The sequence below is a fragment of the Cherax quadricarinatus genome, chromosome 41 (genome assembly GCF_038502225.1).
Source record: "Cherax quadricarinatus isolate ZL_2023a chromosome 41, ASM3850222v1, whole genome shotgun sequence".
NCBI classification, from domain to species: domain Eukaryota; kingdom Metazoa; phylum Arthropoda; class Malacostraca; order Decapoda; family Parastacidae; genus Cherax; species Cherax quadricarinatus.
This window is the reverse complement of record NC_091332.1, coordinates 2,181,645-2,206,644: the sequence shown is the minus strand read 5'-3', so window position 1 is coordinate 2,206,644 and position 25,000 is coordinate 2,181,645. Positions and strand designations below refer to the sequence as shown.

At 38.2% G+C, this 25,000-nt stretch overlaps 1 protein-coding gene across 1 annotated transcript in view; it reads left to right on the top strand.

The window, feature by feature from the left end:
* LOC128695856 (zwei Ig domain protein zig-8) overlaps window positions 1-25,000 on the top strand; it is a 317,928-nt gene that overhangs the window by 279,890 nt on the left and 13,038 nt on the right. Inside the window, exons 5-6 of the mRNA XM_053786752.2 lie at window positions 22,174-22,254; window positions 24,168-24,300. Coding sequence (XP_053642727.1) covers window positions 22,174-22,254; window positions 24,168-24,300 — 214 coding nt within the window. The remainder of the gene's footprint in view (window positions 1-22,173; window positions 22,255-24,167; window positions 24,301-25,000) is intronic.

Here is a 25,000-nt window from a genome sequence, read left to right as displayed (position 1 = left end):
AACAACAGTTTCTGTCTACAGCTTTTGTTTAACACTGTTTTATAATAACTTTGTTTAACACTGTTTTATAATAACTTTGTTTAACACTGTTTTATAATAACTTTGTTTTACACTGTTTTACAATAACTTTGTTTTACACTGTTTTATAATAACTTTGTTTAACACTGTTTTATAATAACTTTGTTTAACACTTTTATAATAACTTTGTTTTACACTGTTTTATAATAACTTTGTTTAACACTGTTTTATAATAACTTTGTTTTACACTGTTTTACAATAACTTTGTTTTACACTGTTTTATAATAACTTTGTTTTACACTGTTTTATAATAACTTTGTTTAGCACTGTTTTATAATAACTTTGTTTAACACTGTTTTATAATAACTTTGTTTAACACTGTTTTATAATAACTTTGTTTTACACTGTTTTATAATAACTTTGTTTAACACTGTTTTATAATAACTTTGTTTAACACTTTTATAATAACTTTGTTTTACACTGTTTTATAATAACTTTGTTTAACACTGTTTTATAATAACTTTGTTTTACACTGTTTTACAATAACTTTGTTTTACACTGTTTTATAATAACTTTGTTTAACACTGTTTTATAATAACTTTGTTTAACACTGTTTTATAATAACTTTGTTTTACACTGTTTTATAATAACTTTGTTTAACTCTGTTTTATAATAACTTTGTTTAGCACTGTTTTATAATAACTTTGTTTAACACTGTTTTATAATAACTTTGTTTTACACTGTTTTATAATAACTTTGTTTAACTCTGTTTTATAATAACTTTGTTTAGCACTGTTTTATAATAACTTTGTTTAACACTGTTTTATAATAACTTTGTTTTACACTGTTTTATAATAACTTTGTTTAACACTGTTTTATAATAACTTTGTTTAACACTTTTATAATAACTTTGTTTTACACTGTTTTATAATAACTTTGTTTAACACTGTTTTATAATAACTTTGTTTTACACTGTTTTACAATAACTTTGTTTTACACTGTTTTATAATAACTTTGTTTAACACTGTTTTATAATAACTTTGTTTAACACTGTTTTATAATAACTTTGTTTTACACTGTTTTATAATAACTTTGTTTAACACTGTTTTATAATAACTTTGTTTAACGCTGTTTTATAATAACTTTGTTTTACACTGTTTTATAATAACTTTGTTTAACTCTGTTTTATAATAACTTTGTTTAGCACTGTTTTATAATAACTTTGTTTAACACTGTTTTATAATAACTTTGTTTTACACTGTTTTACAATAACTTTGTTTTACACTGTTTTATAATAACTTTGTTTAACACTGTTTTATAATAACTTTGTTTTACACTGTTTTATAATAACTTTGTTTAACACTGTTTTATAATAACTTTGTTTAACACTGTTTTACAATAACTTTGTTTAACACTGTTTTATAATAACTTTGTTTAACACTGTTTTATAATAACTTTGTTTAACACTGTTTTACAATAACTTTGTTTAACACTGTTTTACAATAACTTTGTTTAACTCTGTTTTACAATAACTTTGTTGAACACTGTTTTACAATAACTTTGTTTAACTCTGTTTTACAATAACTTTGTTGAACACTGTTTTACAATAACTTTGTTTAACACTGTTTTACAATAACTTTGTTTAACACTGTTTTACAATAACTTTGTTTAACACTGTTTACAATAACTTTGTTTAACACTGTTTTACAATAACTTTACAAAATCAAGGATCTCTGTGTCACAGACCCTTGGTTTCCCATAGACTGTGTCAACATGATATCACAGAATTATATAAATCATTATATTCTACCTTATTACACCAAATTCATTTACAGAAACAGTGTTTTCAAAGCAGATATGCATCTTTATATTCCTCCATGCAAATTTTTCACATTGCTGCTATGTTATGTTGTAACATAAATGCAGCCATTTTTATCTGCTTATTCTCACCTCCCCTGAGGCAGTAGCTGTTTACAAATAATTATTTTGTTTAATTTTTGTCAGTAGCACTGGACACAATACCTGACAGTGCTGCTACTGAATCGTCCGGTTTTTGCCGAATATTACTAAGCATCAAACCTTGAAGTGCCTCACCTTGAAGCACCTCACTTACTCCTTAATGTACCACGATTAATACAGGATCTCTCCTCATTTCTGTATCTGCTCAAGAGGACCTGACGTCCAAATATATAATATATATATATATATATATATATATATATATATATTTATATATATTTATATATATATATATATATTTATTTATATATATATATCTATATATAGTTATATATATATATATATATATATATATATATATATATATATATGTATATATATGTATATATATATATGTATATATATATATATATATATATATATATATATATATATATATATATATATATATATATATATATAGTTATATATATATATATATATATATATATATATATGTATATATAGTCAGATCCCAAGGGGCTCTGCCAGAGAGTAATCACATCAGTTCACTGACTGTTAAAAACGATGTCCAGAAGCTGGAGCTCAGTTCGTACAAATACACACGCAGACAAGCTCCCAAACATACATGAAATGGGCACACGGTTCCGGATTACATAAATGAAAACGAAATGCATTTTAGAATATAGATCAAACATTGTAAGTTATGTATGTGTTTGTGAGTGGTTGCATCTACGTGTGGCCCCAAATCTGCATATCCAAACGTGCACGTAAATATATTTCTGTCGTGCAAAAAAAATACGCACCTCGGTTACCCTAACTGCACTAAAAATATTAAATTTCCATTTCCATGAAATATTTAAATAACTAACTCCAGCCAAAATATATAAACAGCTAATTTTATATTTATAAGTACCAGTCAACTCAAAATGTAAAATTTATAAAGAAACAGAAGCTTATTATAAATACTCAAAAAAAAAAAAAAACGATAATGTAGTGACCAGTGGTATAGCAGTTTACAGTGGTACAACATTATGCAGTGGTACAACAGTTTACAGTGGTACAACATTATGCAGTGGTACAACAGTTTACAGTGGTACAACATTATGCAGTGGTACAACAGTTTACAGTGGTACAACATTATGCAGTGGTACAACAGTATACAGTGGTACAACATTATGCAGTGGTACAACAGTTTACAGTGGTACAACATTATGCAGTGGTACAACAGTATACAATGGTACAACAGTATAGAGTGGTACAACAGTATACAGTGGTACAACAGTATACAGTGGTACAACAGTATACAGTGGTACAACAGTAGACAGTGGTACAACAGTATACAGTGGTACAACAGTATACAGTGGTACAACAGTATACAGTGGTACAACAGTATACAGTGGTACAACAGTATACAGTGGTACAACAGTAGACAGTGGTACAACAGTATACAGTGGTACAACAGTATACAGTGGTACAACAGTATACAGTGGTACAACAGTATACAGTGGTACAACAGTATACAGTGGTACAACAGTAGACAGTGGTACAACAGTAGACAGTGGTACAACAGTATACAGTGGTACAACAGTATAGAGTGGTACAACAGTATACAGTGGTACAACAGTAGACAGTGGTACAACAGTATACAGTGGTACAACAGTATAGAGTGGTACAACAGTATACAGTGGTACAACAGTATACAGTGGTACAACAGTATACAGTGGTACAACAGGTCACTATAATACAACAAGTCCTGGCAATACAATACGTCAACATGATACACCTGTTACAACCTACAGAGGAGTTGTTGTAACAACAAGTACATATACTGAGTTTCAATTCTTAGTGATGGTATTTCCTGTATTTTTCCTTGTATTTGTTGCAACTGTCCTTGTACATGCTGTAGTTGTCCTTGTATTTGTTGCAACTGTCCTTGTACATGCTGTAGTTGTCCTTGTATTTGTTGTAACTGTCCTTGTACATGCTGTAGTTGTCCTTGAATTTGCTACAGCTGTGCTTGCACTTTTGAACATAATGGAGCAACACTACAGAATGCCTACTGGCCCATACTCGGCAGGTCCTTCTCAGCTTCACCCCTTCTCACTCATGTATTTATTCAACCTATTCTCAAAGCTACCCTCCTGCTACCTCCAATATATTCTTCTCTGTATTTGATTGAAGAATCCCACCGTGCAGGCGAAACGTTTGAACAATAAAGATACCCAGCTGTTGCACATGTCTCTTGCTCAAGGAATTGGCTTCAGTAACCCTAGTTACGGGTTACAACCAGGTAGGTCCCATTCAGATCCAATACTCACTCTTTTTCTTGTACAGTGGAACTCCGGTTTTCGTACTTAATCCTTTCCAGAAAGTGATTCTAAATCCGAAACGTACGAAAACTGAAACAATATTTCCCATAAGAAATAATGTAAATACAATTAATCCGTTCCAGACACCCAAAAAATTAACAAAATATACATTTCTTTAAAGAATAATTATAGTCTTACATACAGAAAACAATGAGAAATAAATATAGAGCGCTAATGGATAAATGAACATTTAAATCAATATTACATACTTCCTTCAGATGTTATTGCATTTCTTCTCATAATTACACTTTATTTTGTGCTTGTAGTTGTATTTGCTTTAACATATAATTTTCACTTCATTTATTTACTCTTCAATTCATGTCTGTGCTTGAGTGTGTCTCTGTGTTCGTTTTTGCTTACGAAAAATCTTTAATATTTTTAATTTATTTTATATTTATATTTGTTTACATATAGTTTACTTGTGATCGATTCGTGGGTCATTGTTTCCCACGACCCGGTCCCAGAACAGGTCTTCAGGGGTTGTTGTCCTGATCATTCAGGCTATTAGTACTGTCAATATGCATATCAGTGTAGGCACTGCAGTCCAGCTGATCGGTAACTAACTTGAAATAACACGCTAGTAGAATATAATATTCTATAGGCATTTTCTTATGCTGTTGCTATCGAATAAAAACTGCGACGTGTACACAGTCTCTGAATACGGAAATGTTTGTACCTCCTTTGCCTCTTTCATCGTACCTGTTATACTGACTTTCATTGTTAGTTTACCCGTTTGTGCATGAAAGAATAATTGCAATTGCCCGTTTTTCTTGCGCCTGTAACAGGTTCCATCCTTGTCAAAATATTTCACCTTTGCGCGCTTGTGTACGCGTTTCAGGAATGCCTGTTCTTGCATCTTTATTAGCGATTACTTATAAGAACATTTGCTCTCTCCTACATTTCTCAGTATCTGTTGAACTACCTAAACCTACAGACTTTGTTTACTGTTGTAAGGCTACCTGTACGTCCGTTGTGTACTCCCGAGCGTACCCCTTGTATAAACGGATAACGAACAAAAATGAAATTTGGGTGATTGAAGTGGCAGAGAGAAAGAGAAAGAGAGAGAGAGAGAGAGAGAGAGAGAGAGAGAGAGAGAGAGAGAGAGAGAGGTGGGTGGAGGGACCTAACTGGAGACTCCCTGGAACTCGACCCCACCCAGTGATCCATGGAGGATTGACCCTACCACATTCTTTCCTCAAGATCCAACCGGGCCGTCATGGGAGTGGAAGAGGGAAAAAATGGGGCAGGAAAAGTAAGAGCAGGAACAAGGAGGGCAACAGGGGAAAAAGCTAAAGAGGTCACAGGAAGAAAAGGGAAGAAATTTAGCGATTATAACAAGCTTAACAAAGCTCCTGGAGAGGGAAACGTTGCCGCAATAAAATGTGGCATTAGTTGAAGGATGCCGGAGTTAGTTAAGAATTATAAATGCAGATAGGAGGAAGGGAAAAGAATGGATAATGGATGAGAGAGAAGAGAAGAGGAAGGAGGCATTACTGCAAAAATCATAAAAGTAATGTCGTGTATGTTTGATGGGTAGATGATGAAGAGGAGAGATGGCAGAGTAAAATATCTAAGAAAAACAAGTGCCAGCTTCTATTTAGGAGGCGTAAGTTGAGGAACCTTCAGTCATTCTACGTTCTGTAAGAATCTGTCTCACACTGAACCCTTGATAAAACTCACTACGCACGTTCCCTGAAATGGAATAAGGATGATGATGATGATAATAATAAAAATAATAATAATAATAATAATAATAATAATAATAATAATAATAATAACAGCCAGTAATACTATTATTATTACTATTATTATTATTAGTAGTAGTAGTAATAATAGTAGTATAAAATGATGATAATTCTTATAAAAGAGACATTGATAACAGTAACAACCACAACAACAACCACAACAACCACCACAACAACAACCACAACAACCACCACAACAACCACCACAACAACCACCACAACAACCACCACAACAACCACCACAACAACCACCACAACAACAACCACAACAACCACCACAACAACAACCACAACAACCACCACAACAACCACCACAACAACCACCACAACAACCACCACAACAACCACCACAACAACCACCACAACAACAACCACAACAAACAAACAACAACAACTATCAGCAACAATACTCTCTCAAACACTCTTAGTCATTACACTCTACTGAGGTCAAACCTGGATCGCCTATCCACACACAAACAACACGACAACATCAGCACAACAGCTACGACACACACACAAACAACACGACAACATCAGCACAACAGCCACGACACACACACAAACAACACAACAACATCAACACAACAGCTACGACACACACACAAACAACACGACAACATCAACACAACAGCTACGACACACACACAAACAACACGACAACATCAGCACAACAGCCACGACACACGCACAAACAACACGACAACATCAGCACAACAGCTACGACACACACACAAACAACACGACAACATCAGCACAACAGCCACGACACACGCACAAACAACACGACAACATCAACACAACAGCTACGACATACACACAAACAACACGACAACATCAGCACAACAGCCACGACACACGCACAAACAACACGACAACATCAGCACAACAGCTACGACACACACACAAACAACACGACAACATCAGCACAACAGCCACGACACACGCACAAACAACACGACAACATCAGCACAACAGCTACGACACACACACAAACAACACGACAACATCAACACAACAGCCACGACACACGCACAAACAACACGACAACATCAACACAACAGCCACGACACACACACAAACAACACGACAATATCAGCACCACAGTCACGACACACGCACAAACAACACGACAACATCAACACAACAGCTACGACACACACACAAACAACACGACAACATCAGCACAACAGTCACGACACACGCACAAACAACACGACAACATCAGCACAAAAGCCACGACACACGCACAAACAACACGATAACATCAGCACAACAGCTACGACACACACACAAACAACACGACAACATCAGCACAACAGCCACGACACACGCACAAACAACACGACAACATCAGCACAACAGCCACGACACACACACAAACAACACAACAACATCAACACAACAGCCACGACACACACACAAACAACACAACAACATCAGCACAACAGCCACGACACACGCACAAACAACACAACAACATCAGCACCACAGCCACGACACACACACAAACAACACAACAACATCAACACAACAGTCACGACACACGCACAAACAACACGACAACATCAACACAACAGCCACGACACACACACAAACAACACAACAACATCAACACAACAGTCACGACACACGCACAAACAACACAACAACATCAACACAACAGCTACGACACACACACAAACAACACGACAACATCAGCACAACAGTCACGACACACGCACAAACAACACGACAACATCAGCACAACAGCTACGACACACACACAAACAACACGACAACATCAGCACAACAGCCACGACACACGCACAAACAACACGACAACATCAGCACAACAGCTACGACACACACACAAACAACACGACAACATCAGCACAACAGCCACGACACACGCACAAACAACACGACAACATCAGCACAACAGCCACGTCACACGCACAAACAACACGACAACATCAACACAACAGCCACGACACACACACAAACAACACGACAACATCAGCACAACAGCCACGACACACGCACAAACAACACGACAACATCAGCACCACAGCCACGACTCACTCACAAACAACACGACAACATCAACACAACAGCTACGACACACACACAAACAACACAACAACATCAACACAACAGCCACGACACACACACAAACAACACAACAACATCAACACAACAGTCACGACACACGCACAAACAACACGACAACATCAACACAACAGTCACGACACACGCACAAACAACACGACAACATCAGCACAACAGCTACGACACACGCACAAACAACACGACAACATCAGCACAACAGCCACGACACACACACAAACACAACAACATCAGCACAACAGCCACGACACACGCACAAACAACACAACAACATCAGCACAACAGCCACGACACACGCACAAACAACACGACAACATCAGCACAACAGCTACGACACACACACAAACAACACGACAACATCAGCACAACAGCTACGACACACACACAAACAACACGACAACATCAGCACAACAGCCACGACACACGCACAAACAACACGACAACATCAGCACAACAGCCACGACACACGCACAAACAACACGACAACATCAGCACAACAGCCACGACACACGCACAAACAACACGACAACATCAGCACAACAGCCACGACACACACACAAACAACACGACAACATCAGCACAACAGCTACGACACACACACAAACAACACGACAACATCAGCACAACAGCCACGACACACGCACAAACAACACGACAACATCAGCACAACAGCCACGACACACGCACAAACAACACGACAACATCAGCACAACAGCCACGACACACGCACAAACAACACGACAACATCAGCACAACAGCCACGACACACACACAAACAACACGACAACATCAGCACAACAGCTACGACACACACACAAACAACACGACAACATCAGCACAACAGCCACGACACACGCACAAACAACACGACAACATCAGCACAACAGCCACGACACACGCACAAACAACACGACAACATCAGCACAACAGCCACGACACACGCACAAACAACACGACAACATCAGCACAACAGCCACGACACACGCACAAACAACACGACAACATCAGCACAACAGCCACGACACACACACAAACAACACGACAACATCAGCACAACAGCCACGACACACGCACAAGCAGCACGACAACATCAGCACAACAGCCACGACACACGCACAAACAACACGACAACATCAGCACAACAGCCACGACACACGCACAAACAACACGACAACATCAGCACAACAGCCACGACACACGCACAAACAACACGACAACATCAACACAACAGCCACGACACTCGCACAAACAACACGACAGCATCAGAACAACAGCCACGACACACGCACAAACAACACGACAACATCAACACAACAGCCACGACACACGCACAAACAACACGACAGCATCAGCACAACAGCCACGACACACGCACAAACAACACGACAACATCAGCACAACAGCCACGACACACGCACAAACAACACGACAACATCAACACAACAGCCACGACACACGCACAAACAACACGACAGCATCAGCACAACAGCCACGACACACGCACAAACAACACGACAACATCAGCACAACAGCCACGACACACGCACAAACAACACGACAACATCAACACAACAGCCACGACACACGCACAAACAACACGACAACATCAGCACAACAGCCACGACACACGCAAAAACAACACGACAACATCAGCACAACAGCCACGACACACGCACAAACAACACAACAACATCAGCACAACAGCCACGACACACGCACAAACAACACGACAACATCAGCACAACAGCCACGACACACGCACAAACAACACGACAACATCAGCACAACAGCCACGACACACGCACAAACAACACGACAACATCAACACAACAGCCACGACACACGCACAAACAACACGACAACATCAGCACAACAGCCACGACACACGCACAAACAACACAACAACATCAGCACAACAGGCACGACACACGCACAAACAACACGACAACATCAGCACAACAGCCACGACACACTTAAACTTTTAAGAAAATATACATATACATACCCACATATAAATCTTTCATTCACGTATGCGTACACCAATGACTCGAGGTATCCATACACGTATGTTTCGTGTATCTATACACCAGTGAATCAAGGCATACACGGAGCAATAAGACATTTAGCAGGATAGTACTGTATGAAAGTCAGTGTAGTGGATATACATGAAAGTCGTCTATACGGTACTGAGTATAAATACTGGTATATCCAGCACTCGCTGTAATTCATGTATTATGGCCAGTTTCTGTTATATTAAGTCTCTCTCTCTCTCTCTCTCTCTCTCTCTCTCTCTCTCTCTCTCTCTCTCTCTCTCTCTCTCTCTCTCTCTCTCTCTCTCTCTCTCTCTCTCTCTCTCTCTCTCTCTCTCTCTCTCTCTCTTATTTCTTATTTCTGCTTGCGAGGTTGACCTCAAGCTCTTGACACCATGTCTTAGCTTTTAGTCTCGTCTGTGTACTCACCTATATGTGGTTGCAGGGGTTATTAGTTGTTAAACGTTAGTTACTGTTGTTAAACGTTAGTTACTGGTTGTTAAACGTTTGTTACTGGTTGTTAAACGTTAGTTACTGGTTGTTAAACGTTAGTTACTGGTTGTTATGCGTTAGTTACTGGTTGTTAAACATTAACCACTGGTTATTAAACGTTAGTTACGGGTTGTTAAACGTTAGTTACGGATTGTTAAACGTTAGTTATTGGTTGTTAAACGTTAGTTACTGGTTGTTAAACGTTAGCTACTGGTTGTTAAACATTAACCACTGGTTACTAAACGTTAGTTACGGGTTGTTAAACGTTAGTTACTGGTTGTTAAACGTTAGTTACTTATTGTTAAACGTTAGTTACTGAGTGTTAAACGTTATCTACTGGTTATTAAACTTTAATTAGTGGCTGTTAAACGTACTTGTCAAGAGACACTTTGTCCGTTGTGTAAATTGTGTGTTTGGGTGTGTGTGAGTACGCGTTTGTGTGTGTGAGTGTGTGTGTGTGTGTGCGCATGTGTGTGTGTGTGTGTGTGTGTGAGTACGCGTGTGTGTGTGTGAGTGTGTGTGTGTGTGTGCGCCTGTGTGTGTGTGTGTGTGTGTGTGTGTGTGTGTGTGTGTGTGTGTGTGTGTGTGTGTGTGTGTGTGTGTGTGTGTGTGTGAGTGTGTGTGTGTGTGTGCGTGCATGTGAGTGCTTATTCCTGCGTGTAAGTTCTCGTCTGTGTTTTTTACAGAAAATAATTTAAACTTTCCCAACTCTCGCAATCATTCTTCTCTTCAAGGAACCACATACAAAAAAAAAAGAATGAATTCCAAGGCATTCCGCTGTATTACGAACCATCTTTCCAAAACATTCGAACAATAACTCGGTACTTTTAGTGTGTATGGTATCCAAATTCCACGAAACTTTAATTTTAGAGACTTGGAATTGTAAAGCTCTAGAGATGTGGCGAGTCTTAGGGAGCCTTAGTGTTTAACTAAGTTTCTGTAAGCCTTACTAAGTCTTGCTAAGTTATACTGTCTGCTTCTTACTGCCGGGAGCCCAGACTTTCCAGCGTAGTTCATACAGCTTATCAGAATTACTTGTGAACATGGCTCTCAGTATCAGACTGCCGACGATCCTGAAGAGCAAACACACATTACAGTCTTTACTGAAACAATCTTTCGCTCTGTGAAGGCCCTTATCAAGTGACTTGGTAAAGCCCTACACAGAAGGAAACCTTGTTCCAGTGCAAGCCAGTTACACAACGTGTTCCTATTCCTCGTGTTTACCTCTGCCCTCTTACTATCCACAGCCACAGGTACTTCAGTCTGTCAGATGATTCATCGCGTGTCGGAACTCTAACAGGCCAAATAATTTTCCAGCATCTTCTCCTTTCCCTCCAATACGCACGTAAGACAATATGAGAGGCAGAGTTAAGAACCCAGCTTTAGTCTCCTGGAACAGTGAATACAAGTTAGTAATTTATACACGTAACGTATTTCGAAATAAATTGAAAATATAAGGCACGAAACTAAACATTGAAAAAAAATGATTGGATATTACTGGATATATTATGAAGATCATTAATGAATAACAAGTGTAGACGAACTGACAGACCCGTATGGGACACCCTAGTTGATGAACAAAGCGGCAGGAACCGAACCATTGATAACAATGGAGAAATCGTTATATTTGTCAGTTCTTAACCCCTGAGGGTCAACTACTATAATAAGAGTTGGAAGCTCGATCCTCCTGATCTCACAGCTTGGCTTCCTCTCAAATGTTTTAAAATATCCAGATCGGTGTCTAAGGATTACCCGAAACATCGATATTAACTAAATATTAGAAAATTGGGAGAAAAGATCACAAGTAGAACGAACTATACTGCACTCGTGTTGACAGTCATAGAAAAATTAAGTAAGAACTCACATTATCGTGAAAGTAGCAGATGCCTGGCCCTAGTCAGGCCGCAGAAGAAATCCCTAAAAAATTGCAGTGATACTGAAACTAATGGTAACAGGATATTAGAGGGACTGGAGTTACCATCTTCTTTTAGAAATAGGCTGGATGTTACCAAGTAGAAGGGGAATTATTTAGAAAATGCAAGCCTATACAAGTACAAACTCTAGGGTATTAACTCTTAAACGAACTAGCCTACTGCAGTAGACCTTCTGGCCCGAACTTGACAGGTCTTTCTCTAAACCAATCTTACCTTTTCGCAAAGCTTCCCAAGAATTAATTTCAATAGATCAGGTACTAATGAAACCAATCCCTTTTTACTCACATATTTGTCTAGTTTCCCTTAAAACTATCCAAGGTTTTAGCTTCTGTTTCCCTATTCGGCCACACGGTTTCTTGACCTTTAAAGTTACTAAGCCTTTGTGAACAAACGTAATTAATACGAGGAGGTGAGGGATAGGAATGATCACAAGCGAAACAGGAGAGTCAGGACACCTGGAATCTTTGAAGTTAATGTCGGAAAAGAGAATGCTGAAGAGTTTAGCTTTGTTAGCGTGAGAGATGGCAACGTCTGAAGAAAACAAGTGAGGAAACGAAGACTGGTAGAAGTTAGGTTATATTTTTAGCAAGAGTTTACAAAGAATTTTTGGAGTTGAGAGCTAATAATTCAAAAAGTTTGATTTTGAAAAGAGCTGTGCTTTTAAATTTTCAGATATTTACGCAATTTCTAGAAAATATACAGAGAGAGAAATCTACAAATGATTTAAATACGCGGGGAAAAAAAGATGGAAAGTAAACATCATTAACAGCAATAATAATAATCTGTGTTTTTTTTTTTTTGTTCAGCGAAGACAAGCACATCATCAGAAATGACGCGAAAATTCACGCAGTGGAAAATCGAGATCAGTTTTCAAAAGATTAGTTCCATCATCAGACCGATAGTGAAGACGGTGGCAGGGATGCTGGAGATTGAAGGAGGCAGCATCATTGAGCGAGACACAGAGATGCGGCGGTGATCAGAGGAAGTTAAAGGGACACAGGCGCTATGACCCGAGAAGTCTGTGACAAGGACAAGCTCCTGGCTTAGGGGAAGTACGTGTAGGTCGCCCTGGAACACCTGGAAGCTGTTGAATAAATCGCTGCAGATCATGAGGAATACTGGACGCTAAAGTACGTCCCACTGAAGAGTAGTGGAGGAAGACTGAAGGCAAATCATTGTTAGAATTCAGACAGGCAAATGAAGTCAATGTATGAAAAATAGAAAACAAAATTATTTCATTAATTAGTAAGATAATAACAGAATTTACGGTAGAATATTAATTAGAAAAATGGTAAATACAACAGATAAATTTTAAAGAAGAAGAAGAACTCATCTTCAAGGTTAATGCCCATAAAACTTAAGTGTACAACAAGGAACTTCAGATGGTGAAACGTGTTTCACTTAACACTTCATAGACTAAAACGTTCATAACGCTTAAATATGTATACCTGACACTTCAGGTGCTGAAACACCTGTAGTTAGACACTTCAGACGTCGAAAGTAAATTGAAAGAGGATAAAGCATTAAAGACAACAGTAACAACTGCGCTACCAAAAACAAATCGAAACAAATGCCTGAAAGTTCTTGAGTGACTAGATTTCATGTCTCATTCTCAGAGTGCTCCACTCAGCCAAGGTAAGAGGCATTATTCTCACTCTCTATGATGCCTACAAAGCCACAGTCTCAGCGCCAGAAAATAGCGTTGCTCCCCCTGACGGTGAGGAGATAGAATAGGGAACCTTGGCTTTGAGGTTCTCGCTTGAGATGGCTGGACTGGGGGAAGAGAGGGAGGCTCTAAGGAGAGAGGGATGTGCCGGAGGGAAGGGTGGGTGACTAGTAGAGTGGGTGGAAGGATGTGTGAGGAAAGGAGGTAAAGAGAGTGGGAGAGAGAGGGATGGGCATGTGTCACATCTCCGTAAACGGGTAACAGATGCGTCTTTAAAGATCTTTGTAGAATTATGTTGCTTTATATATCCACTCTTACGTTTATATACCCACTCACGCCTTCATATATACCCGCTTATGTCTTCATAAACATTAGACAAACCAGACGGTCGCTAGGAGACGTTAAGCCAATCTCTGTTGAAAACTAAATACATTTTGGTCGCTGCGCGATTCGAGAAAGGTGTCCCCGTACCCTATAAACTCAGCCTCCTCTACCTCAGTACAAGCGAAAGAAATAATGGAGGGTGGCCATAAAATAATAATGCAGTCATATAAAAATAAATAAATATAAATATATGCGTGTGTGTGCGTGTGTGTGTGTGTGTGTGTGTGTGTGTGTGTGTGTGTGTGTGTGTGTGTGTGCGTATGTGTGTGTCATTCTCGTATTGATGCTGGGTCTCTCTCCTTATTCATACATATTCATTTCTAGTTCTTCGACTAATCTCCTTATTTTCCTGGGTCCTTTGTCTTCTACAATTTTCCCATTCTCCATCATACTTAGTTTTGGCTTCTCTACACCTCTGGAAGCATTTTTGTACATATGTGTTTTTAATACCCGGAATAAAAAAAATCCACGGTATTAGATATTGTTAATACCTGGTAATTAAAATCTCTAATACCTGGTTATTAAGGTTTTTTATACCAGGATATTTAAAATAAATGTAATGATGATGCTGATCAAATGAGGATCTCTTAGGCAATCTTAAAGAAATCAATTTCGGGAATATTTTATATAAGTTTGAGCAGAGGTCACCTGCATATGTCAATTGTTCAAGGAACCTGCAGCTCGTAATAGTTGACTAGGGTTTGAAATCTGAAGACAATTAGATAAGGCGTCTTGAGGTTATAAACAAAAACCTTAGATGGTGTTAGAAAACAGTAACTAACAGATGGCCGGCTCTAGCATCATGCCGTGCAGTATTTAAGGGTTCAATCAACTTCAGACATTTAAAAACGCTATAAAAAACGAATACTCAATATTTTACGATTTTTTTTACACTTGTATTAGTTTTATTATTCTTTATTATCGAGTAAGGAAAAAAATTATTTTGTGTTTTTAAGAAGTCCAGTTTGATGAAAATTCTAACGATTCCAAAGTATAAAATGAATATTTATTGCATTAACAAATTTGCCCAAACGCAATGTACTAATCTGAATGAGTCCTGTCCTGGCCATAAGATGCCTCAGTTATTAAATACTGAAGCCATTCAAAAGGGATAGGAGCATATATTCCGTTCGTGATGCTTAAATGAGAATCAAAATTTTATTCAAATTTAATTATAAAATGGTCAGATCTGCTCCTGTAAATATGACTCTCACTCTGAACCATCGTCTAATTATGAGACTTTTTTTAAAACTCTTGATTTTAAAAGTTATCTGAGCCATTCCTTGATGCTGGGAATGGGTTTAATAACTTTGGTGGTAGTGCACCTGCACATGTCAGTTCCTAGAATCTGGTCCTCGTTACCGTACACAAGCGTTCAAAATTTTAATACGATCGGATGAGGGGTTCTCGAGTTATGTGTGAAATCAAATCTAAAAGTAGGATGAAGAATTTTTTTTTCAGTCTTCATGAGTCAGGATTAACCATAATGAGGACAAGTCATAATACCATGGTGACGTACACACACAAGTTCCTCTGAGCTCCAGGTATGGTGAGTCTTGGTTTATAAGCTGGTCTCCTCACAGGTTAAGGTTATTACTGCTCTCGTGAAGAAATATGTTACCAGTACCAGTAATAACCTCTGCTGCACACCAGCACTGCCATCTTAAATTTACCCCATACCTCCTCCACCACCTCCCCTCACATATATATATATACTCCCTCTCTCTCTCTCTCTCTCTCTCTCTCTCTCTCTCTCTCTCTCTCTCTCTCTCTCTCTCTCTCTCTCTCTCTCTCTCTCTCTCTCTCTCTCTGTATATATATATATATATATATATATATATATATATATATATATATATATATATATATATATATATATATATATATATATATATATATATATATATGTTCTTTTATATCTTGAGAACGACTCATCCGACTGATACTACTAACATGTGCAGGTCGATTTTATATAAACCTTTTTGGGGTTTGTTTTCCGTGTGATAACTTGGGAATGCATCTTCTGGTCGACTTCAAACTTTCAACACTGGCGTCTCCTACCCAGAAGAAGGCTGGAAGTGTTAATACAGTGGCTAGGAACCAATTTCATTTTTATGATGTGTAGTATTGTTGTCTGTGGAGTGATATATCTCTTCTGAACAGCTTTAATATTTAATGATTGATGAATCTGGGATGGTATCGTGCAGGGTTGGTATCGTGCAGGGTTGGTATCGTGCAGGGTTGGTATCGTGCAGGGTTGGTATCGTGCAGGGTTGGTATCGTGCAGGGATGGTATCGTGCAAGGATGGTATCGTGCCTCAGGTCATGGATCTAGGGTCTCGTGAGGAGACAGAGCGAGGGGGGATTTAGGAGATTATTTCAGGGTAGCAGCGAGTGTAGAACATTCACTGCTAAGTATACAGAAGAACCCATGGGTATAATGGAGGTGTCTCCTGACTGTCTAGCTAGTGGTGGTGGTGTGATGGTGATGGTGGTTCTGTTGGTGGTGGTGATGGTGGTGGTTCTGTTGGTGGTAGTGGTGGTTCTGGTGTTAGTGGTGGTGGTGGAGGTTCTGTTGTTGTTGGTGGTGGTGGTGGTGGCAGTGGTGGTTCTGTTGTTGTTGTTGGTGGTGGTGGTGGTGGTTCTGTTGGTGGTGGTGGTAGTGGTGATTCTTTTGTTGTTGGTGGTGGTGGTTCTGTTGTTGGTGGTGGTGGTGGTTCTGTTGGTGGTGGTAGTGGTGGTGGTTCTGTTGTTGTCGATAATGGTGGTGATTCTGTTGTTGATTATGGTAGTATCTTAATCATCAAGAGACAGCAAAATGTCGATTTACTCGTTCACTTTCACCCGTTCATGAACTGAGCAGCCGCTTCGCTGGCTGGTTAACCGGGTTTAAAAACCTATCGACAACACAAGGATCATTAAGGTTACATGTAACCCGTTCGCTACCAGTCAAGAAATACTTTAATCCCCCAAACAGAAATAAAAGTCAACACTTGACGTGCATACACTGAGAGATATACACCTTGCAGTGTATATATCCTGTCTCAGCTGGCGTTCCGATGCTCTGTATATACACTTGTTGTAGGAGACTTTTATTCGTCAGAAATAATCGTCTCCCGACGGGTCTTTACCAGATGATTCGTTAGCTTCTTGTTACAATATTTCCTCTCAAACAGCCGTAGGCTTTCCCGGGGCTATATTCTTGTAGCTAAGCAACTGCAAGCTAGATGGAGCTACATAGCTATTTAACAGTAAGTTAGTAACAGTAATTGACGTTACTAGTCGATTATCTTCTTGATGTATCATTTAGGGAGTTGCCGTGTGTCCCTTCTGTTACTCTTGGCTATTTGTTGACATAACAATAGTGAGGGAACAATAAACGACAAACCCGCAGCATCAACAATAAACGCAAGACTCTGGGAAGGTGAAGAGGTCTGGTGTGGAGTGGAGTTGGATCTTCCTCCCTGTAAGTGACCCCAGTATTTGCCAAGGCATTCATTACCCTTGACAGAACTGAGTAATTACTGCGGTGAAGGGATGCTGTGAGAGTCAGGGTGAGGTGTGAGAGTGTGGTGTGAGAGTGAGGGTGTTGAGTGAAGGACTGGTGTAAGAGTGAGGGTGTATTGTGAAGGTGGAAATGAGAGTGGAAGTGATAACGAAAGTGAGGACATGGGAAAGTGGTGGGAGTGAAGGTGAGACGAACATGAAGGATGCTGGCCGAGTGTTGGACACACATAGGGAATATTTTCTCATCTAAGTGAAGCACTTTGGCATGCATTTTTGGTGAGAGGTATAGATTGTTGTTGTTTGTTGTTATTGTTGTTGTTGTTGTTGATAGTCGCTGTTGTTGTTGCTTCCCACCCACCCACCCACCCACCCACCCACCCACTCCACCCACCCACCTCACTCCACCCACCCACCCCCCACTCCACCCCCCTCCCCCCACCTACCCACCCACCTCACCACTCCACTCCACCCACTCCTACCTACCTACTCCACCCACCCCCTACCTACCTACCTAGACTGGCCGGCAGCAGCCCACTAATCGGATGAACTCCCAGTGAGATAAGATAAAACAATGAGCCATAATACTACATCACGCTGGGGCTATTATCGTGTCTCCCTCCCTCCATCCCTTCCTTCCTCCCTCCATTCCTCCATCCCTCCCTTCCTTTCTCCCTTCTTTCCCACAATCTCCTACTCTCTTTCCCTCTAACTCTTTCTCCCTTCTCTTCCTCTTTCTCTCAGCTCTCTTTTCACTCAAGCTTACTACAAGAATTAGGCCCTGAGTTTTTTCATTCGTTGTACTTCATAACCTGGGTTACCCTACCCCTGATAAGGCTCGAATCGTTGCCTTAGTTTCCTCTCAGAATTTTGAGATGTTCGTGAATTGATGCAAATGCTTCTTCTGTCAGAATCAAATTGTAACCATCACTGCCTGCTGGTAGAGTGCATCATTCGAACACATTATTCGATTCCTTCCCCAGTTTTAAGTATATATGAGGGGGCGTATATATATATATATATATATATATATATATATATATATATATATATATATATATATATATATATATATATATATCATTGAAACCATGAAATATGTGGTTTTTTAATCATTTACCAAACTGGGGCAGGCCAGGGTTCGACCCCACGACCCTCTGTCCCGCCTCAAGAGAAAACACTATGTACATGTCACCTTATCCACTCAGCCATCGATCCTACAAATATCACGCACCCAGACGAGCTAGGTATTTTTCGTGATCCAAGGACACTCGTGGCAGTGATATGCTCAAGGATTAATTGCAACCTCCTCCTGTTTGAATACCCGCCTCAACAAGCAGTCTATATATCAATGAAACCACGAAACAAGCAATTTTGAATCATTTACCAAACTGGCCTGCCGCATTGTGGTATATATATATATATATATATATATATATATATATATATATATATATATATATATATATATATATATATATATATATATATATATATATATATATACATATATATATAAGGTTCTTCATGTGGTTTGTTTTGCTTGGATGTCTACCTGGTACAGTTTGCATCACGTTTTGGTAACTTTAAGCTCTGAAGATGGAATTGCTTGATACCGAAATGTTTGCCATGGTTTTGCTCTTCTAATTTCTTCTTCTTCTTCTTCTTCTTATTATTATTATTAGTAGTAGTAGTAGTACATTAGTTATTATTATTATTATTATTATTGTTATTTATATAATTTATATCATTTAGATATTCAAAACCAAGCTTCAAGCCTGTAGGTCATAGAGACATACACACAAGAGGACACGAGACCACAGTCTCACCTTCCTTGTAATTCTCGACAAACTTTACAAATCATTCTCACTTGTTTCTGGACACCATCAACAATGAATGAGCAAACGCGGCTCTACATTCCTGAATAATTAATTTCAAATTGGTGTTACTCATTAGAGCTCATTCTTATATAATCCCTGGAAATATGTAGAATTAATAATTATATGAGGTTTTAATCCATTCTATTAATAATTCCCGAGGGTCTCGTTAGTGACACGTTTCATTAGTTTTTTGGGTTAGGTATGAATCTTTGGAATTTTAAGAGACGCCGGGTAGGCAGGTGCACACAAAGGGAATCTAAATCTCCCCAAAATGACCTGACTTTCCAATCCTGATCCTCCATTTCCAAGCCTAACAGTTTGCCAGGGAAATTACGGTACAGTGGAGTAAAAAAAAATCGAACCTGGATATCCGAAGGGGAGAAGCAACTTCTTAGAAACTGTCTGCATGTTCATGGTGGTGGCTTCGTGTCCTCTCTCTCTCTCTCTCTCTCTCTCTCTCTCTCTCTCTCTCTCTCTCTCTCCAAATTCGAAATAATTTATATTAAGCTTTCAATCATTTTTTTATTAAAAAACTGTAAATTCATAAATGAAAAATTTCAGAGGGATGGATAATAAAAGAAAATAATCATAATTGATCTCCCCATCTAATTCCCTCCCTCTTTCCCTCCCTCCATCCATCCCAAGATTATATACACCGAGATGTGTATGTCTTTGTTTATATAGTCACTGAGAGTTTATTTTAATCACTAATTTAGGGATTCGAGTATTAATGACTAATTATGAACAGGTGATATGCAGCCTTAATGACCTTCGTGTAGTCGACAGGCTTGAAACCCCATTAATCAACCCTCGTTCCTTGGCAGACATTGTTCTTTCACAAGAATGCAAAGCTTCCATTATTTTTTTGCTGTGTAAATCAACGAGATGAACACATTGTCACTGGGTTAGTGTTTTGGTTAAGAATACAGCAGATGAGTGAGAGGTTACAGCAGGTGGTAGGGCAGGTTACAGCAGGTGGTGAGGCAAGTTACTGCAGGTGGTGAGGCAGGGTACAGGACAGCTGGTCGATTCAACGTTTGTTTCCAGAAACATACACACGCGCGTGTACCTTACTCTTCCACTGTTTCGCTCAAATTCTTCGAATCAAGAGTCAGTCTGTAGACGGAGAGTTAAGAGTTGATAAGGAGTAGGCACTCCAACTCCCCTCCTACTCTCACCACTTGCCCAGCACCTAACACGAGCCTTCAGATCCTTATACTGTACCCAGTTCTACCTAGCTCTACCCATTACTTATACCCAGTACACTCACTCCTTATACCCACTGCTACCCAGCACTTATTCTCATATCTAGTACACAAATTCCTTGTACTATACCCAGTACTATCTAGCACTACCCAGTACTTATACCCAGTACATCCACTCCTTAAACTATACCCAGTGCTTCCCAGTACTTATTATTATTGTACCTAGAATTCCCACTCCTGAATGACCCAGATCAATCATTGCTTCAGAGGAGAATGAAGAGAATGAGGAGGAGGAGAGAAGGTTTTAAATTCCTCGAAGCGGGATTAAAATTTCTAGCTAATGTAAACACTGACCTGTCTGTTGTTCTCTCTCAGACAGGCCTTTAAATGTCTCAGACGTGGCGCTAGAAAGACGAGCTGGGCTTTTAAATTTCCCATGTATAGTGACGTTTAAATGCCTGTCTAGCCGGGTTAGCAGTATTATTATTACTATATTATTATTATTTATTATTATTATTACTATTATTATTATTATTATTATTATTATTATTATTATTATTATTATTATTATTATTATTTTTACAACTGATGTTAGTGTGCTGTTTTAATTACGATAAAGTGGAAAACTCATAAGGGTTATGCAACATTTCGATGTAATCAGGCTTCTTTATATATATATATATATATATATATATATATATATATATATATATATATATATATATATATATATATATATATATATATATATATATATATATATATATATATATATATATATATATATATATAAACTGCACAACTCTCCTCTGCATATTAGTCTGCATAACAAAAGTCCTTTATCTCACACTCTCTCTCTCTCTCCCTCTCTCTTACAGCAAGTGTCGTGGATCAGGAAGAGAGACCTACATGTCCTGAGCTCTGGTCTCGTCGTTTTCGCCTCGGATCAGCGCTTCCAGGTGAGTTAATGGCAATGTTTGTATACAAGAAAGGTGTAAGGGTTTTTCCAGTTAGAGGTTGAGATTGATCAGGTCCTTTTAACAAGTTAGGTAGAGAGATTAACCGGGTAACTAAAGAGAATCTCCATTTACAAGTAAAGATTTGCCAGCTAAGGGTCGAGATTACTCAGTTACATAAAGCGGTTTACTTGTTATGTAAAGGGATTTACCACTTTCGTAAAGAGGTTAACCAGCTACGCGCAGAATTTAACAAGTGTAGGAATTAGCCAGTTATGTGATGTAGGAAGGTTAATCGTCAACAATATCAACAGCAGTAACAATAACAATAACATCACCATTAATAATAATAATAATAATAATAATAATAATAATAATAATAATAATAATAATAATAATAATAATAATAATAATAATAATAATAATAACAATAATAATAATAATAATAATAATAATAATAATAATAATAATAATAATAATAATAATAATGTGATAATCATTACAGAAGAGTACTGCTATGCTGGATTTAAGAGGAGTACTCTCGACTACACTCGGATAAATGAAACTATGGGTCAATAAATGCTCTACACAGAGTAACATTACGTACAGGAGATCAAACTTTACACTGAGAGAGAAATGTGGGAAAAGATACTTATATGTTGTCAAGACAAATTACTATTGATGGACGTTTTATACTTCATGCAGTTGCAATTGAGATCTTACTAGATGAGGGGCAGGCATTGAAGTGGTCTGATAATCCATCTTCTGTGTCACTGTCGAAAAGAAATTTGAATACGATATTTTTCGATGAGATCCCTTATTGAGAAAATTCAATAAATACTAGGGTATTCCCTGGAGACAAAGAACCACAAAGTGGTGCTCTACACTGAGCAAAACGTTGCCCAAATAAATGTATGTTACGTAGCCCGTAGGGATTTTTCTTGACAAGTTTTGTTGACGTTGCGGTGTAGATGCTGTTGTGTGTTATAAATATTAGACCTTATGTGAGGGGAAAGAATTGAAGTTGATATCTGGTAAGGCTACGTGTGGCAGTGTTCTCATCAACCTCGACAATATCAGACCATGTATATGTATGGTATACAATACCGACAAAATTAAGAATTAGACACGTGTGCAACAACTTGAAGACTCTTCGCCAACTCCAAGGCTGAGGGACTGACTACATACAGTCTTCCCACTATGTCTTTGAATTTGTGTTGATAAAGCCACTGGATGGCGAAGCGTCTACAATAAAGATACCCAGATGTTGCACATGTGTCTATTTCTTAATCTCAGACGATCACCCACAACCTCAGAAGGAACCATAGGTTAGATCCTCCACCGCTTTTCGTGAGATATATATATATATATGTCGTGCCGAATAGGCAGAACTTGCGATCTTGGCTTAAATAGCAACGCTCATCTTTTCATATAGGGCAAGTGAAAATTTGTGTATGCAATAATTTCGCCAAAATCATTCAGAACCTAACGAAAAAAATATATTTGATTGTGTTTGTTTAGTATTAAATTATTGTAAACGTATTTAAAATATATTTAGTTGGGTTAGGCTAAAATAAATTGTTCTTGTTATAATAAGGTTAGGTAAGTTTTCTAAGATTCTTTTGGTGCAAAATTACAAATTTTTGCATTAACATTAATGAAAAAAACATATCTTTAAACGTATAAGAGAAAATTCCAGAAAGGACTTAATTTTAAATGAGTTCTTGCTAATTGACCAGTTTTACATATTCGGCACGACATATATGTGTATATATATATATATATATATATATATATATATATATATATATATATATATATATATATATATATATATATATATATATATATATTGATATATTGTCCAAGTAAGATTTAGGGATATTTCGTGACTCACAAGGTGCTCCTTTCCACAGGTGATTCACCCGGAGAAGTCCGAGAACTGGACGCTGCAGATCAAGTATGCTCAGATGAGAGACGCTGGTATTTACGAGTGTCAGGTCAACACAGTTCCCAAGCTCTCCATGTCGTACGTCCTTAATGTTGTTGGTCAGTATCCTGAGTTTCTCTTTGGGAAAGTTGCTAGGGCGAGAGAGAGAGAGAACAAAATATGTGTAGGTGTTTCCTCGGAGATGAAGAAAAAAAAGGTGTTTGGAGAGAAATGAGCGAAAGTGGCGGGAATAAACTCACAACAAACTCAAAAATTAAAAATGGAAACTAGACGACGTTTCGGTTGGGTCTGGGCTATTCATTATTAAGATTTCACTGAGGTCCAAGACGGATCGAAATTGTCCATAATATAAACTGTTTGCTTAGAAAAAACTAAATGCCACAGTACAGGGTATATTAAATAAGTCAAATAGCGTTTACTAATATGTAATGACGTTATTAAATTGCTGTAAACATCAATGCTGTAATTACTTGTTAGTGTGTGTCTAGCATAGTGTATATCAAAGGTACAAACTGAAACATGCTCTAAATAAGGGATTAAAGAGATAGATTTGCGTCTCAAGGCTTCAAAGGCCAATTTATTAAGAGACTGGAAGAAAATGGGGAGAGGGAAGAGTAGAAAAATATGGGATTTCAGACGAATATGAAGAAAAACAACATTTCGAAGAAATGTAACTGAAAAAGGATGCTTCGAAAGAATCTCAAGGAGAAAGGAGTGTTGAAGGAGTTTTATGAAAAGCGTGTCGAGAAAATTTGAAGGCAAGAGTGTGAGGATGGACTTGCAGTGAGAGTCTGAAGA